The sequence below is a fragment of the Parambassis ranga genome, chromosome 2 (assembly GCF_900634625.1).
Source record: "Parambassis ranga chromosome 2, fParRan2.1, whole genome shotgun sequence".
Lineage (NCBI taxonomy): Eukaryota > Metazoa > Chordata > Actinopteri > Ambassidae > Parambassis > Parambassis ranga.
The window spans coordinates 28,927,899-28,946,536 of NC_041023.1; the positions used below are offsets into that span (position 1 = coordinate 28,927,899).

The window sequence follows — 18,638 nt, forward strand, 5'->3', positions numbered from 1 at the left end:
TTGCTACAGTGTAGCGGCTCAGGCTGAACCCGTTGTCCAGCTTCCCTCAGGGTCATTCCATGGTTGATCACATGATCCACTATTGTAGCTCCGATGACATCAGTAATTCTATTTCTTCTTACCCTTCCTCCTTCCTCTTCACCTCCTCATCCTCTTCCTCTAAATTCACCTCCTAGTCTTCGTCCTCCTCCTCTTCCTCATGTTCCTCCTCTAATTCTCACTCTTCTCAGTCTTCTTCTCCCTCCATTGTTCTCCACACTGAAGCTTACCTGTGTCTTATTTTCAGTGCTCATGCTGATTGCAAAGTGAACTAATGATGTAAAACAGTTCTCACATGTGACAGTGTAGCCAGACAGTTGGCAAAATAGTGTAAATACCAGCCATAAATGTGTGTAGTTTTACTAGGAGTGTGTTGATCATTTGGAAATTGTGTGTAAAGCAGTGAGTTGTGTTTACAGTTCAGCAACAAGAGTGCTGTCAAGTGGATTATATTTATACATTTGCAAATTGTGTGTTACAAAAGTGCAAATTGAGTGTAAAGCAGTTTTTTGGCTTTTAGTTTTGCAAACTCAGTGAGTGATTTTGCTATAACTATTAATAGTTTTAGAAATTGTGCTATAAGAATCATTGTTAGTGTTTAAGCAATCAGAAAAAACTGTAATAATCTTAACGATAAGACCTCTCACTATTTCGCTGCTATACACAAACACGCAGTGACGCACGCTATCAGGACAGAGTGAGACCTCCCTCCTTCACTCCCTGTCGTTCCGTTTGGAGACCTAGAGGTGAGCAGTCCCCCGCGCCCCCTCCCCTCGTCTCACAGCTTCTGTACACAGTGATCGATAATATACATAGAAAACCGCAGCACAAATTATATTTTTTCCAACTGCTCGTGCCGCCGCCTGTGTGATGCCGCCCCGGGCGACTGCCCGGTTTGCCCACGCCCAAAACCGCCACTGATTGTGCATGTTTGAATGGCAGTGTGTTCCTTGTGAAAACAAGATATGTTCTGCATGAAAATTGTGCCAAAAGCAGAGAATTGTGTGTGCCGTGTTTTGAAATAAGTGTGTTTTAGAACTACAATTTGGGTGTAAAGCAGGAACTGTGCTTGTAGTTTAGCAGAATTGGTTCAGGGGGTTGGTAAATGAGTTACATGTTGTGGTCATTGTGTCTCAAGTACCAGAATTTGTGTGTAAACAATTGAGAAAAACTGTAACAGACAAGTTATACCCACCACCAAATGATGTTTTTGGGGGCATGTGTACGCTCCCAAAAACATCACTCCTCAAGGTCCTCCTTTATGTGTCAATTTCATTGAAGAATCCACAGCACTTGCCTGTGGTTGGCCTAATTTATCATAAATCAGCTGTATGTCAATTTTTTAACTGTAAACACAGGGATTCAAATTTCAAGTATGAATGTTTATTCACACACATCAAAACAATCACAAGAAAACATACAATTTCACTGAAAGAGAGAGAGAGAGAGAGAAAATCAGTCTCATTGTCTCTCTGTTCTGAAAATGTGACAAATGCTTGTTAGCAACCGCAACAAACTGTAAAGCATCTAATAATGATTTCTCCCTCTATAGGCTCAAACTTATTTTATCTTAAACTTAAACTTGATGTATAGTTTGGAAGTCATAAGTGAATTAGATAATGTTACATCAGATTTAGACCTTTTAGACTGTTGAATAAAGTTACCCATAAATCCACCAGTGACTTAGTGACTAATTTTAGTATCTAAAAGTGGTGTATAATGTTGTGGAACTTTTTCTGTGTCTTTCAGAGCTCTCTTCACAAGCTGGTCTGAACCTGACAAGAAAGTCTTCAGTATTGCTGACATATCCTCAGACATGATGGAGCTCATCATTGAATTTGCATACACCGGCTCTGTTAACGTGACAAAGTCTAATGCACAGAGGCTTTTCATGGCAGCTGATTACCTCAATATAGTGAAGCTGGTGCAAATATGCTGCAACTTTTTTGAAAAGACACTCTGCCCACACAACTGCATCGGCATCTGGCAGTTCACAAAAAACTACCACACCCCTGAACTGCACCTCAAGGTTTTCCACTATGTCCTCAGTCACTTTGAGGAAGTGGTTTTTGGCGAAGAGTTCCTGCAGCTCTCAGCCCAGGATGTCAGTGACATTATCAGCCGTGACGACCTCAATGTGAGAAAGGAGGCTGCTGTGTTTGAGGCCATCATTCGGTGGATCACACATGAACCTCAGGAAAGAGAAGGATATGCAGATATTCTCTTGTCAGAGGTACTTTATATTATACATTATAACTTTCATATTATAGGTTAATCTATTTCAAGACAGTGACTAAAGCCAACCTCAGCCCAATACAGGGTTATCAGTTATTAGATGTGCTCCATGTCATGATGATGGCCAGTACAGCCATCCTTTACCCTTTTATAGGCCAGAAGGTGCAATATCATCTATTCTGATGAGTGATAATAGAAAGCAACACAGACTACCTGAGTGACGCATTGTGCTCATGTGCATGCTGGTATTCTGGGTAACTCTGAACATGGAGGAGAATTTATGCAAATCATCATCTTTTCCAAAACCTTAGTAAAGTAAGGTACTAAGTAAAGGTCTTAACTAGTTTTAAATGTATCTAAAGTATTAAAAGTACTCACACACTGAATATATAGTATTGATTTCCATTGCAAAGGATCTGAACAGGTTAAAATAATAAGAAATCATCTTAAAATTAAAATGGACAATGTGTAGTTAAAGGTAGGGTAGGAGATTCTGAAAACTCAGTGAGAGTCAGCCAACCAGTCTGTGACTTCGGCCATCATGCACGTACCTCTCTGGTGCGCGCAGAGCAGGAAGAGAGTGACAACCAGCAAACTATACGCGCAGGGGGGCCTCGTAGGATTGGCTGATGTTTTTAGCGTTTTATAGCTTCAACAGATGATTAATGTTCTTCGTTTTAAAGCGAAACTGCCAAACTAATCGGTTGCTATCAGATTGTAAAGAGAAGTTATACTAATTTAAAGCGCACAAAAAGCGCATCAGAATGAAATCTCCTACCCTACCTTTAATTTACATTTTCAGTCCATAAGCAGCTATGGACAGGTCTGTGTGTCATGAGGCAGGCTGTGGGCATCAAGTGAACAGAGAGGCTGCTAATAAAAAACATGCATTCAGCATTTTTACTGTGTCAGTATTCCTGCTGAGATTAATGTTATGATTAATAATGTTAATCAGACATTAATGGATGAATCTGTGTTAGCAGACAGCAGCTAACTAGTTAGCTAACTGAGCCAGAGCACCGGCATCATGACTGAGGCTTATTATAGAAACACAGCTGGCAGCGTGACACCACCTCCATACAGAGTCTGACCTCACATCAGTCCAGCACTGTGTTCATCAAATGTAACAAGTAACTACAAACACTGTAGAAATGTAGTGGAGTAGAAGGTACAGGTAACAGCTGCAACACATAATGGAGTTAAAGTATGCACTATTAGTATAGTATATATAGTATAAATACATAAAAATTTACTTACGTACAGGAACAAAGTACAAATACTTGGTTACTTTCCACCACTGATCCTGACTGACACGATGTAGAACAAAGAGAATGAAGATCTCGTTTATTCCGGTTGCAAATAGCATTTCGAATAACTGACCATTATTTTATTGTTTTACTTGTTGTATTTATTGTGATGTTCTTTATTAGGAACCATGATTTTTTTTTTATGTATTTTTATTCATTCTGACACAGACTGTTAAGTTATATTCTCTTTATTCTCTGTATTGTTGTAGGTCAGGCTGAGCATGATGCCTACAGAGTACATACAGAGTCATGTGCTGTCCAATAAGCTGGTGACGGACAACTTGAGGTGCCAGGCCATGGTCTCTGAGGTCATCGAATGCAAAGACAGAATCCTCGGTCGGCCTCGTCTGCCTTCTGCCATTCTATTGGCCATTGGAGGCTTGAAGAGCAGTGGCATTGATCTAACTAATGTAATCGAGGCATTTGACGTCCGTGCAAATCACTGGATGAACATAACAAACCTTTCTGAGGTTCCTCGCAGTTTCCATGGTGCAGCCTTCCTCGGTGGGCATGTCTACTGTGTTGGTGGCTTTGCCCGGGTGTTCATAGCCACCAATAGTGTGTGCAGGATTGACCTGAGCACACGGACATGGCAAGAGGTGGCACCGATGCACTATCGCCGTGGTTCTGTGAGTGTGACTGTGCTGAATGGGTGCATCTATGCCATGGGAGGCTCTAATGGGCACACATATCTCAGCAGTGCTGAGTTCTACCAGCCAGAAACCAACCAGTGGCTTGAAATTGCACCCATGCATGAGCAGAGGAGCGACGCCAGCTGCACAGCACTCAATGGCAAGGTGGGTGGAACACAATGGAACATAACAGAGGACAGAAAGATTTGTTTACAAAACACTGCTGCCAGGTTGAGCCAACAAAAATGACAATTTCTTATTGCCCCCCCCCCCCTTTGTATTTAGATCTACATATGTGGTGGATATAGAGGGAATGAGTGCCTGCGAACAGCAGAGTGCTACGACCCAGAGACCAAACAGTGGACCCTGATCTCTCCCATGGGCAACCGGCGCAGTGGACTAGGAGTAATTGCATACGACAGCCGTGTTTATGCAGTAAGTGCATGAAAGAAATGTGTCACCAGCTTTCATCAGCGGTTTATCGCGGCTAGTTTTTTATGTGATTGAATTGATAAGTGATGCATCTTTTTCTCATCTTTGACTCCAAAGGTTGGTGGCTGTAATGTAACAGGCTGTCTGCAGACTGCTGAGGTCTACAGCCCTCACACCAACACCTGGCACAACGTGTGCTCCATGATGACCCCCCGCTTCAAATTTGGCATCGAAGTAGTTGAGGATCGGCTCTTTGTTGTCGGGGGCTTCAATGGCTTCCACACCACCTCTAATGTTGAGTACTATGACAGTGAGATGAATGAGTGGTCTCAGGCCTGCGACATGGACATCAGTCGCAGCGATCTGAGCTGCTGTGTGCTTTCTGGTCTTCCCAACATGGCCGACTATACCATCCCTCGGGATTTCTTGAATCTTGTATAAATATGAATAAATGAATGAATAAATGAATAAACAGGAGGCGGCTGCTTTCAGAGACTTGGCTCTAAACTCCCCTTTACCTACTTTAGCACCAAACAGCAGGAGCTGACAGACAGCATTGGCAACTGCCTGGTGAACATATGGAACATTTGGCAGCTCGAGAGGCAGATGTAGAAACCAAAAAAAAAAAAAAAACAGAGCCAAAGGAGAGTGAATATTAATGTATAAATATTTTTATTCACACACATCAAAACACAACAACACAAGAAAACATACAATTTCAAGAATTTCAAAAAGAGAGAGAGAGAAAATCAGTCTTGTCGTCTGTCTGGGTCCGGCCACAGAATTTCATCAACATTGCATGCAATGCCTTCTAGTCCAAGGCACCGGAGAAAATATCTCCTGGAGTGCTGCTCCTTCCAGATGCTGGATGTCTAGCAATTCTGTGGAGTAACAGTTTCAGTTTACATGTACAGTATTGTTGTTTTTCTCATTAGAGTATGGTACACCTACAACTTAGTGTGAAGGAACTGTACTAACCCATTCTCATCAATATGTCCTTATGATGCTTGCTACAGTGTAGCAGCTCAGGCTGAACCCGTTGTCCAGCTTCCCTCAGGGTCATTCCATGGTTGATCACATGATCCACTATTGTAGCTCTGATGACATCAGTAATTCTATTTCTTCTTACCCTTCCTCCTTCCTCTTCACCTCCTCGTCCTCTTCCTCTAAATTCACCTCGTCTTCGTCTTCCTCCTCTTCCTCCTGCTTCCTCATGTCCTCATCCTCCTCTAATTCTCACTCTTCTCAGTCTTCTTCTTCCTCCATTGTTCTCCACACTGAAGCTTACCTGTGGCTTATTCACAGTGCTCATGCTGATTGCAAAGTGAACTAATGATGTAAAACAGTTCTCACATGTGACAGTGTAGCCAGACAGTTGGCAAAATAGTGTAAATACCAGCCATACATGTGTGTAGTTTTACTAGGAGTGTGTTGATCATTTGGAAGTTGTGTGTAAAGCAGTGAGTTGTGTTTACAGTTCAGCAAAAATAGTGCTGTGAAGTGGATTATATTTATACATTTGCAAATTGTGTTACAAAAGTGCAAATTGAGTGTAAAGCAGCATTTTTGCTTTTATGGAAATGGTTTTGTTCTTGATGTAAAAGATTTTAATGCCAAATATAATTTGAATTGTTCTGATGAGATTTATAAGAATGTTTCACAGAATATCCCAACAGTCTTTATCCAGTTAATTACAAATATGGAGGATATACCAACCCCAAAATTACATAAAGTGAAAATAGATGGTTTAGACCTAATAGATAACAAATGTAACAATACATTTTTTAAAAAGTACTTGATAAATTCATTATATCCAGGTTTTAAAAAAGCTCACTTATTCCTAAAGATTATAATAATTCTGAAATAGCATCTATTCACACAAAATATTTAAAATTCCCAATTTCTCCAAAATTAAAATTATGAATAATATTTACCCTTTTAAACGAATTTATGAAAAAAAAGATTTAAATTGGTGGTAGAAAACTGTTACATTTGTAAAACTAACTTAGAAACAACTGAGCACATGTTTTATGAATGTAAAACTGTTCTGAACCTCTGGAAATCTCTCCACGACTCAATATCACTCAAATTTCTTAATGTTGAATTTTGGTCCTTTAGAAACATTCAAATTGGAGTAACCCACCTAGTAAAAATGGTAGAAACTGAGTTTCTAGTAAATAATCCTATTATTCTCACAGGGGGGTGCCACAGCCAGACAGTATGATGAAGTGTTGCGTTTTTGATAACTTTTGGTCCCTAATGCTTTAAGAGTAACCAGACCAATTTTCAGGTTGATTGGACAAATCCCCTAGGAAGAGTTTGTAAAAGTGCGGGGAGTGAAAAATGCAAAATGGCGCAGTTTTTGCAAAATGGCGGACTTCCTGTGCATTTTAGAGGATGCCTTCAAGAGACTTTTTTTCTCGTCTAGAGGTGATACATACGTGTACCGATTTTCATGTCTGTAGGTCAAACAGGGACTCAGATCTCATACTAGGGGACACTGCTGAGCCATGTGGCCACGCCTACATATGACGATAATGTGATATGAAAAGGTGCACAGGGGCTGATGTCATGATAGAGTAAGAGGCAGGCAGGATGAATAAATCATCAAACACAGCAGCTTTCTCTATGGTGGCAAAGGGTCACCTTTGTGGTGTTGCCCCGCCCACACAGTGTAACATCGAGCTGCGTTTTTGATAACTTTTGCTTAACCATGTCTTCAGAACCATGTGACAAAATCTCAGGTCTATCAGAGTATTTCCCTAGGAGGAGTTTGTTCAAATACAAGGTGTGGAACATGGAAATCAGCCTGAACACAATTCATACTGCCAGTAGGTGGCGCTATGAGTTTATCAGCTCATTAGCATATCAATCTGTTCAGAATGACAGGCTTATCATACCTGATTTTGTTCATCCACATTGGATGAAGTATGTGGGAGATACACCCACAAATACATTGTTTCCAGTGCGCTGGCGAAGGGTCAAATTTGTGGCGGCGCCACAGCCAGACCATATGACGAAGTGCTGCGTTTTTGATAACTTTTGGTCCCTAACCCCTAACCACACCAACTTTCAGCCCTATCAAGCAATTCCCCTAGGAGGAGTTCGCAAAAGTGTGGGGTGAGCGAATTGGAACATGGCAAAGATTTTCTAAGATGGCCGACGCCCTGTAGGGGTGGAATTATTTTTTCGAAGGCATGTTTCCTGGAGTGAGGAGATACATCAACGTAGCAATTTTCATGGCCGTAGCTGTTGCGCTGAATATTTTCATATTCTAAGGGGCGCTGTAGAGGCATGTGGCAAGTTGCAGTCATGGCGACAGTTTCAGATCGCCATTTTTCACGAGCTTGACCTATGTGCCAAATTTGGTGAGTTTTCGAGCACGTTCAGGGGGACAAATCTGCGTCGAATGACGCGAAAGAAAAATAACACAAGAATAATTCCTTGCATTTCAATAGGGCTCTCGCATGTTTCGTGCTCAGGCCCTAACAAGTGTTTTATTCCAGCAGCTTCATATTATACTACACATACTGAGTCTGGAGTGAAACTGCAAAATTCATTAAAATATTTATTTAAATTATCAGTTAATAAAATATTGTAAGCTGCATCAAACTGTAGTTTTTTTTACATGAAGTTAGAATTTTACTATCTTAATTTTTTTTTTACAAAATATATTAAGATTATGAAAAAACAGGACACACAGATATTTTGATGTGATATCCCATAGGAGTCAGTGCTGATGTGTCCATCCTTTAAAAAAGTGCTAAATTTAAACGTTACATTTATTGAAAAGGGGGGGGGGTAGTTTGAAAGAATCCCTGATGATGTGGAGTCACCAGAAAGCAGAGTGTGAGGAATGTCAGTCACGGCTCAGTGCATGTCCCTGCTGCATCATATGCAAAATGTGCGTCACGCCACGCTCTGCCGGCTGCTGTCTCTGCTGTGTGTCGACCCTCCAGAGCAACGCTGTGAGAAGTCCAGGAAGATGCCGTCATACTCCACCTCTGAGTCCAAAGATTCCATGACGTTGTCCATAACGACCTCCGGATTGGAGGACAGACTGGGGTCGGAGCTCGTGTCTTGAGTCGGCACCTTGGAGGACGAGGGCAACTCAGAGGTGAGCGAGCTGGAGCAATGTGTGTCCTCACCTGGTGATGGCTCAGGGAGGAGGCAGGGGGAGTGGTGCTGAGCCTGGAGAGGGTGAGGAGCAGCAGGGCTGTCGGCCTCACTGGGCTGAGGCTCTTTGCTGGAGTTTACAGTGTCTGCACAAATGACAGCAACAGATCAGATGATTGGGACATATTGAACCAAAAATTAATAATTTCCCATCCTACCTGAAGGTGCAACAGAAGCTGTGAAAGCAGGGGGGTGGTTGGCGAGGCTGGATGTGCTGGTGTTACTGGTGTTATCGGTGAGGCTGGTGGTGGATTTCGCCAAAGGGCCGCCCTCCTCCACGCAGGAGGTCATCTCGGAGACAGAGTGTCGTCTGATGCCCGTGCTGCTTCCTGCAGAGAAGTCTATGTCGTACTCTACTACTGGGGTCAGCATGGGCACGTTGTAGCTCTTAGAACGAACCACTGGATTCTTGGCGACGGGGGAGCAGCTAGGTTTGGAGGACCAGGAGCGGTGCAACCGCTTTTCTAAAGAGAAACAGACATGAATTGTCTTTTTTAAAATTCTGATTAACCTTTAATTGAAAACATGCAATAGAACACCACCAGAAGAATGTGGGACATTTAGAAACAAACACTCGTACCTAACAGGCAGGAATTGCAGTGTAGATTGGAGGATCCATCTCTGCAATATAGACCATGAGTCCCGAGGTAGGGAGAGACCACCTTCTGGATGAGAACCTCCAGTCGAAGGTAGTCCTCTGTTATGCCTTTAGACTCATGGACCCCCTGGATCAAAGACACAAAAAAAAGATACACACATTTGCATTAGCCTGTCGTTCCTGCGTGTTGGCTGGTAGCAATGGAAACTTTAAAAGCCGCAGAGCGTAAAGAAGAAGGACCTCCATTTGGACTGATTTCATCAAACACTCTGACAGGCTTGTTGATTTTGGTTTAAGACATGATGGAGTGTATCACTATGTTTTTGTAGACCGAGCCAGAAGGCAACACCAGTGAAGTGTGAGACACGAGTGAAGAAGAAGAGAAGAATGACTCTGGTGTCGATCTTGGACTTGCATAAGAAAACATCAGCAGCATTACCAAATAGAGTCAAAACCATCATGTGACCGGAGAAAACGACATAAACACACAATTCAAATGTACCGCTGACAATATAAATGTTATCAGTTTTTGAGTTAGGGTTCAGTCTTCTTTCTTCAGTGCTACAAACTGCATGAACAGCAATAACACACTTTAATGGTTATTACATCAGCAGCTTCTCATGCTGCAGACACAAACATTCACTCTACTCTCAGATCTAATTTGGTCTGAGGGAATTCTCAGCAGCTAATTGCTCCATCAGGCACACCAGCTAATCATTAACTGTGTCTGTTTGCCATTTGCTCCTATGTTGGTTGTGAACGGTGACTTTTAAAGGTCTTTATCTCTGACAACAGCTGCCTGCTTTTCATCCTTTGTTGATATAAAACCTGGTATCGTTAACAAACTATGATGTTTAGAGGATTCTCTTCCACAATTTTGCTAGACAAATTTTCACGCAGCACGTGGGCGTGGACCTCACTCACTCCAGCGTCTTGAAGTAACAAAGAAGAGATCAGTCAGGTTCCTCTGAATCATTGAGCCCATGCATGGAAACCGCAGCACAGAAACAAACCACATAAAGAGAACAGACTGCAGTGAACTGGCGTCACAGAGCTCTGACAGAATGAAAGGGAAATTACTAACAGATGAAACAAGAATTAGCAAAAACAGCAAAGGGCTAAATTTGATTTCTTTTACACTCAACCTCCTTCTTAGCTGACCTACTTCTCTGATGCTACCTGATTGTTCTTCTCTGCTGTCTAATGAGATTCACTGTGGACAAACGCAAAGCTCTTCTCTGCACACGATGAGTAAAACAGAGTAATATAGTGTATGCTGTGCTTTCTATTTTTGCGTCCTACTGTCCTGACCTCTCTGCCTGAATCTGGCAGGAGCAGATTTGGGTCAATGAGTCACCACGACGATGTCCAAACTCACCCAAACACGCTCACAGACTCACAAAGCAAACACCCACTCCAGTGAACATGTAATCCCCAGCTTTACAGGAGCATAAAGTGTAATCTTTATGCCAATGTTTGATTGGTTTACTGATCAATAAATGGCTTCCTACTTTGTGATCCTTCAGGTATATTTAAATGTCATCCATTGTTTGCTTTATTGTACATCTTAAAAAATTATTGAAAATAGGTTTAACGATGCCAGTGTGCCATCTGCAGTTTAACTTCTACACATAAAATGAGATCATCTTTGTTATCAATGCCTTCAATCTTTAAAGTAATAGTACTCTTACTGTATTATTTGGTGTACTGAAATTCACAGTTAGCAGCTTCAGCACTTGGTGGAGAGAGGTGTTACAACCTCCACAAGCTGACGGATATTCAGCTAAGAACTCTACAAAATTCAACCCAACTGCAAACTGTGCACATAACCAGGCTGCAAAAACCACAAGTGACTGTTGAGGTTTGACGAGCACCCATCGAGGATTAGTTTCAGAAACTGTATAGCAGCATGTGCTAAAAATATATATTCAGTTCTGTACATTTTTGTGGAAAAAATGTGTTTTTTGTGCTGCAAAACCTACAAATACATTTAAAGATAAGGAAAAGCCACCAAATCCATAATAACAAATCAGCTTTATTGTCCTACATGGCATGAAAAGATGAAGCCTCTGCTGTCAGCGATGCTCAATATTGTAACTGCCAGGCTAGGTTTTGGATTTGTGAGTAAATCATGGCGGTAAATGACTGTGTAAACACGGATAATTCACAGAGACCAACACAGATCAGGGCGGGTGCAGAGGGTACCGACTGGTCATGGGAAGACACTGAGATTACTTCCTGTGAGATCCCTTTGCAAGAAAAGAAAAAAAAGGCCGACCTTCATCTGCTCCTCTGCTCCTCTTTCCCCATCTGTTGCCGTTTATCCTCTTCCCTCACACCGGTCATGGATGTTTGTGTGTAGATGAGGGAGACAGCGTGAAAGTGTGTGTGTACCTGTAGAATTAGCAGCATCTGTATGATGGAGGGAGGAACTCTGGCTCGGGGTCGAGACAGTGCCTCGTCCAGTTTCAGGTTTAAGGTGATGATGTTCCTAAAGTGAAGCAGAGCCAGCTGACGCACCGACGGCTCCTTCCCCTGAACACACACACACATACAGATGAAGACAAAATGTTCTGTTTAATAGAGCAAACTAACTACTAATTAATCATTTCCAAATTTTAAGCTGCCATGATGCTAACAGCCAGTAGTATCCTTTTTTGATTGATTACAGCCCAGAGTCACTTTTGATGAGTTTGAGGTTTGTCTCCTGAGGAATCCTAGCCCATTCTTTTTAGGTAAATCTCTTAAGCAGAAGAAGGGATGTATGCTTTAGATTCCCAGTTCCAGATGCACTAAAGCATCCCCACATGCATCATACTGCCATGACCATGTTCGACTGTTGGAACCATGTTATTTGGGTATATAAGTTTCTCCTTGCTTTCTCCAAACAAAGGCAACATCTGTGTAACCAAAGAGCTCTAGAACTCTTATGAGCTGATGTGTGTGTGTGTACCTGCACAGGATAGAAGATGGCCTGCAGCATGGACAGAACATCACAGAAGAAGAAATCCCATGTGTCGGCCAGGGAGTCCAACAACTTCTGACCTAAAACCAGGAAGATAGTCAATCAATCAGGAGAGGCAGAGACATCACTGTAGCATGACTGTCAGAAGAAATGCTGCTACATGTTTGTAATGCTGCACAAGACCAAACCTGTGAACCCTCTCATGTCAACTACTGGCCACCTATTATTACTGGTCCTGTGTAAATGGGCGTCACTTCAACAGCATTTTGGATTCAGATTTGACACACAGTGTAAACTTCTTGCTACTCTTTATTGATTCATACCAAGCTTATCATGTCTCATCTTAAACGTCTCATTGATGTAAACATTTACTTCCTGTCCAGCTGCTGTGACGACAGCTCTGGAACGTTTACACTCCATTTGTGTGCATATGAGTCACTGTGTATATCTGTGTCTGCTCACTCATGTCAAAGGTGTTAAAATAAAGGTCACAAATTTACCACAACAAAGACGACCAATTGATTTCATTATTACTGATCTCTATAGTGTGTGTGTGTGCAGGTGTGTGTCATTTCACAGGAAGAGGCAGGGTAGAGCGATAAGGCAATGTTCTCACAGTTTAAACTAATAGTTAACTAATAGGGTTAACTCTGTTTTGGGGGTTTTAGGCAATGATTATTTTCCTTGAGGTGACTTCCATCACCTTGAGATAAAAACACTTTTGCATGTTTGTGTACCTTCGTAGTAGCGAATCTTGTCTCTCAGTATGACCATGCCTTTAGTGAGCAGCTGGTTCTGAAGGTATTCAGTGAAGAAGGAGCCCAGCTCGGTCTTCAGTAGCTGCCTACAATATACACAAGTGACAGAGCATGTGGACACACACTAGTATTTTAAAACAAAGATAAGCAGATGTAATGACTGCAAGCTGCAGTGTTTGAACAGCAGCAGGTTCAGGAAATGAGAAAAGACACAGCAGCCGGCTTTTCACTGATAAACTCTTAACAAAGGCTAACAGAGATTAGCATGAAGGCTCATTTACTTTTATGATATCACTGGACAAAATTCACATTTTTCATTTTCACTACAGGTAGGACTGCTGCAGCAACTAATGTCTGTACATGTGTTGTGTATGTCATATTTACACAACACAGAGACAGCCCAGACTGCCCTCAGGCTCTTTGTCATTACACACAAAACACACCTCCACAGGTGTTAATGTAATAAATGTCATTGTGTTGTCAAACGCCTGAGCTAAAGCGTTAGGGTCAATCACAGACCCCCTCATACACTAACTTTCACATATATACTGAAAACAAAACCAGATCAAGTTGAAAAAATTCATAAAGCCATTAAACTGAGACAGACAGACAGACAGACAGACAGAGGGCTGACCTGACACCTTCATTCAGAGTGTAGAGTTCATTTTCTCCCAGATCCTTCCTTTGGAAAACAGATATCACTGCGTTGTGGATGCTGTGAGACAACACAAAAAGAAGCAATCAGAAACTCCACTTACACTTACTGTTACTTAAGTAACATAATGTGCAAAAATCAAGGAGGTTAAATGAGCAGTTTCTGCTGTGTGACTTGATGACTATGATGTCATAAGGGGATATGCCCCCAGCTAGATCATGAACTCCAGTGCTCTTGTTACTGTGTGTTTTTCCTAGTACCAGCATGAAACGCTTTTAAAAACAGAGAGCAGCAGCCTATTAACATTAAAGCTACACATGCTAAAAGAGCCTGCCTGAAAAGCAGGTGCAGTAGACTGAACCATCTGTGAGGTATTCTGAGCTAAAACCTCAAAAGCAGATTCTGTGGAGGCTTTAACTAGGTAAAAGTGGGTATAAAATGAGACCTTGAAGGCTGTAAAATGCCAACATCAGAATTTCCTGGGCGAGCTTTACCCATGATTCACACTCTGTAAGGTCTCCTTTTAGAAAAAGGTTGTAAGGGTCAGGAACTTGTTTGATTGAAGGCTCTAGTCTGGCTTTTGTTGTTCCCTCTCCAACTACCCTAACAGCCTGACAGCTCTCACTTTCCCCTCTAGGCCATCCAGTGTGAAATAAAGCCGAAACAGCCAGAGAAAAGAGACCAGAGCAGAAAAGAGTCTATGAGGCAGAATGAGATGAATAGAGGGATGGATGGCGATGAAAAGGGGCAGTAATGGACCCTGAGGGAGGACAGACAGAGAGCCTACTGGAAGGAGAGGTTCATAATAATAACCTAAATAACAGAGCTTTCTGCAATAGGAAAGAAAATGCACATACACTGACGCCCGAACATGTAAAACCACACTACACTCTAACCTGTTCCAGGTGGCGTTGGCCCCAGCCCTCCTCTGCTGGGTCCCTTTGTCCCTGCTGCACTCCTCTCCACCTTTCTCCCCCCCTCCTGCTGGGTTTTTTGCCTGGGAGAGGTCAGTCAGACTGGAGGACGAGCCAGTGGCCAACCTCAGTTTACTGTGGAGGCTCCTTAAAGGCCAAATGGATGAAAAACAGGAAATAATCAAAAATAAGTACAAACTGTCATTCAGTATTTGCACTTAAATTTTAATGGCAAAAATAGTGAAGCTAAACCTGCATTCTAACCCGAGTGGACAGGTGAGTAGATAGTAAGGGTGAGGACAAGGGGAAAAAACTGTGTGGAAACAGAGAGAGAGGGCAGTATACTGAAGAAAGAGGAAGGATGATGTAAGAGGGGTGTGTGTGTGTGTGTGAAACAAGGTGCAAAAAAGAAAAAAGTAAATGAATGAAAAGAAAGGATCAGTAAAAGCTCAGAGACAACCGAAAAGAAAAGAGGGTGTACAGGGGCACAGGAAGAAGAAAGGAGAGCTTCCAGTTCATTACCATGAAAGAATCCATCTTTAATCACAGCTAAATCACATCACATTAAACACATGAAGATAGAACTTACTCTAGCAACTGCAAAGGTATCACATGTCCCCACTCCATGACTGTGTGAGTGTGTCACTGATCTATTCTCTTAAAATCTCCCACCTTCTCTACCTTCTCTCTCTCCCACCTCACCTCACTTTCTCTCTCTCATTTTGCCAGTCCGTGCCAGCCATGTGACCCTGCGAGCTTTTGTGCCAGCCAAACAAAGAAACCCTTTGAGGTTCCAGAGCTGCCAAGAGGGAGGGGAAGGATTTAAAGGTGACGCACATTTCCACTTTCTAGCTTCCTGTTTGGTCTGTCTCTTACTGCGTGTGTGGGGGGGGGGGGGGGGGGGGGGGGGGGTCCAGACCAAGCAGAAGCTGTATTCACAAGCCTCAGGCCCAATTTGTGTGTGTTGTTGTTGTTGTTGTAGGTCCATCTGCCAACCTGGATCTTAGTTCAACTCCATATAAATAGGTCAGTGTGAGAAACAGGAGCCCTGGGTGTGTGCGCACACACACACACGTCAAAGTGAGGATGAGTTATCATATTCTCTCAGAAGAGGAGGTTCAGCGTTCGATTTTCTGCCTCAGAATCTTCACACACACTTTACTTTAAAAGTTAAAGGGTGGATGCCTCAAAAAAGAAAACAGAATTCTACAGTAACAAAAACTCCAGCTGCAAGCACAATTCTTTTTAAGACCCCGATTTAACCTGAAATCATTCTTCTTTTTGTTTTTGGCTCTGAATCGACAGGAAGATGTGAAAGAGAAAAGGTTGCAATCTAATTACTAAACAAAGGACGATGTTTGCATGAGTGAAAGCATGAATGAGGTCATTCAGGAATGTGTGTGTGAGTGGTTGACCCACCATTGTGTGTCCCAAAGGATGACAAGAGAGAGAGAGAGAGAGAAGTACTGGAGCTGCAGTGAAATACTGTGCAATGAAAGGGACCTGCTGGCTGAAATGTGTGTGTGTGTGTGAGAGTGTGTGTTCTTACCTCCTAAATGAGTCCTCTCGTTCCATGTTAGCATTAGCAGATGACTAGCAACCACCCTGCGACTGCCACCAGTGAATCGGCATCTGAAAAGGAAGCAAGCAGGGTTATGAGGTGAGAATATCTGACTCTTATAACTTGTCAGTGACCAGCGAGCAGCAAACTAGATAGCCGTGCTCAGTTTTCTAGACCTTTCTATTGCACAAGACTTTCTGGACACAGATGTAAGTCTGTGGATAGTTTGAGCCTAAAATATATAGAACCAGACAGCAGTCAGACTCAGAGGAAAACCATCATGAATGGATGTGTAGTAAACCTGTAAAAATAAACATTTCAGAAGTAGCTTGAAGACACAGAGAGGTGCCAAAGGCTGGGTTTAGCCTAAAATTAGCCTCCTGCTGGACTAAAGTGTGGAACCAGTGCTCGGTCATAACATCATGCCCCCGCTGTATATGAAACACACAACCTGTAATGACATTCTGCATGCAGTAACTGCACATTTAGAAAAGCACACTTAAAAAAGTCACATTTAAAGGTACTCTCATAATCTCATATTATTTTCTGGCCAAAATAAAACGTTGTGGACATGTCAACACACACACATGCAAGAGTCATTAGGGATGTGGTGGTCGTGTAGGAGTCGAGCATGTTTCTCTGTTAGGTTTTGTTTTTGCTTGCGGTCAGTGTTAGGTAACCCATGGGTTAGGTAAAGATTGTCCTAAAACACACACATTCTTAACATTAAACACATTTTAAAAGGAAAACCATTCCCCTCTGCTGCTGTGATGGCTAAACAAAATACACAAAACACTAAAAAATGTGTAGTAATAACACGGACATTACATGGACATTCATACACCGTCTGGATTGTGGATCCCAAACAGAACTGGAGCAATATAGAGAACATGGGTTGAAACGCATAACAGTTACCTACCGACAAAACTGTATTCCATCACTGTGACACAAAAACAACTTGTGGTAAACAGAGAACAAAAAGACACACAGACTCACTGACAGGTGTCTCCACTCACCGGCGTACAGCTAAAAAGACACAGCATTCTAATCAAATTACAGCAAAGTGGTTCAGACAGACATTTGATCCTGCCACACACTCAAACGCCCCTCACACACACACACAGATAGAATGACACACGCATCAGACAAGAGGTAAGGCTGAGGCTTTGTCATGACCTGCATCACTGTTCTGTTTGCAGTAAACTCACTAACACTGTTGTACAGAGCAGAGTGAAGCTGAGGGGAATCAGCAAAGTTTCAGATTTTACTTCCTGGAAGTTTCATTTTCATTTGTTGCTATGTAATATACACACACCATAGTTTACAACAGCTGCTACATCCATTAGCTACCCAATGCTCTGTGGTAATCAAGTATTGTTTTATAGTAATTTGTCTGATGCACAGGTATTCATGAACATGTTCTTGAAGCTGAAATGTTTGTGTTTGTGTGTGTGTGTGTGTGTGTGTGTGTGTGTGTGTGTGTGTGGTTAAATCAAACTGAATTACAGTCATAGCTGTGTCTCAAGTCTCAATGGTTGTCCCTGGATGGCTGGTAAATTTATTACTCTTGGCCCAGCAGGAGGAAATGTATCCGAAGTGAGCGACACACATGGGTACAGGCTTAATTCTGGGGCTGCTGTAAAAGTGGTTTAACGGCTTGCTTAAGGGCACTGTGGTTCCATAGACTGTGTGGTTATGGGAGATCATTTGCTCCTTCAGCATCCAGCCAGTTTTCCCTGAGCAGTCCCACTGAGCTCATTTGCTCCTCCAGACTCACTCTCTCTCTCTCTTTCTCTCTAAGCAGACAGTTAAGTACATGTCAGGGACTCCACGACTGAAAATTAACACCTATAATCTGCTTCAAGTGGAAAACTGCAAAACTGCACACACACACAAACATTCTGCAGACTGGCAGCACAACAGGGAAATTACCACCCTTCAACAGACAAGTGCTAAAATAAATATCTTGCAGCAGGTTTGTCTTAGAGTCTCTGGCTAAGAAAACAACCCACAGTGCACACTGAAGCGCTACACTGTCCTTGACTGACACTCCTCTACCTGCCTGCGCAACTGTTTGCGCACAGACCTGGATTATGGTAACTTTTCGTGTCATTTTTGCGGTTAGTGTTATCCTCACTATAATTCTCCGATGAAAACGCCTCCACAAAAGTTTCATACTCACTTTCTCAGATTTCTTCTTCGCTCCCGCTAAAGCAAGTGTCCTCACAATAAAAGGTAAAAAATAAACTCCAGTGTTCGTGTGCGTCAAGCAGCTAAACTCTCCGCAGACCCGGCGCAGATACACACAGCGCGCGACGGTTGCGCACGTTCTGTGAGCTGTCAGAGACTGCCCGCGAGAGAGAGAG

At 42.4% G+C, this 18,638-nt stretch overlaps 2 protein-coding genes across 6 annotated transcripts; one reads left to right on the top strand and one right to left on the bottom strand.

Moving 5' to 3' along the window:
• Nucleotides 1–1,840: 1,840 nt before the first annotated feature.
• LOC114444481 (kelch-like protein 10) lies at nt 1,841–5,086 on the top strand. The gene is made up of 4 exons (XM_028419083.1): nt 1,841–2,272; nt 3,791–4,378; nt 4,499–4,648; nt 4,763–5,086. Exons 1-4 carry the CDS (start codon nt 1,856–1,858, stop codon nt 5,084–5,086), a joined length of 1,479 nt encoding a protein of 492 aa, XP_028274884.1. The 5' UTR covers nt 1,841–1,855.
• A 2,996-nt stretch (nt 5,087–8,082) lies between these two features.
• On the bottom strand, nt 8,083–18,638 carry LOC114428764 (proline-rich protein 5-like). Of its 5 annotated transcripts, XM_028397482.1 has the most exons (11): nt 18,455–18,638; nt 16,261–16,343; nt 14,694–14,858; nt 13,777–13,857; nt 13,122–13,228; nt 12,373–12,464; nt 11,814–11,954; nt 9,402–9,546; nt 8,980–9,285; nt 8,794–8,907; nt 8,083–8,737 (listed from the first exon to the last, which is right to left on the bottom strand). In XM_028397482.1, the coding sequence occupies exons 2-11, from the start codon at nt 16,284–16,286 to the stop codon at nt 8,637–8,639; spliced, it is 1,278 nt and encodes a 425-aa protein (XP_028253283.1). In that variant the 5' UTR covers nt 16,287–16,343; nt 18,455–18,638; the 3' UTR covers nt 8,083–8,636. The 5 variants fall into 5 exon arrangements, with proteins under 5 accessions (XP_028253283.1, XP_028253247.1, XP_028253265.1 ...); XM_028397446.1 differs by having other exon boundaries at nt 8,083–8,907; XM_028397464.1 differs by lacking the exon at nt 18,455–18,638 and adding an exon at nt 17,289–17,431 and having other exon boundaries at nt 8,083–8,907.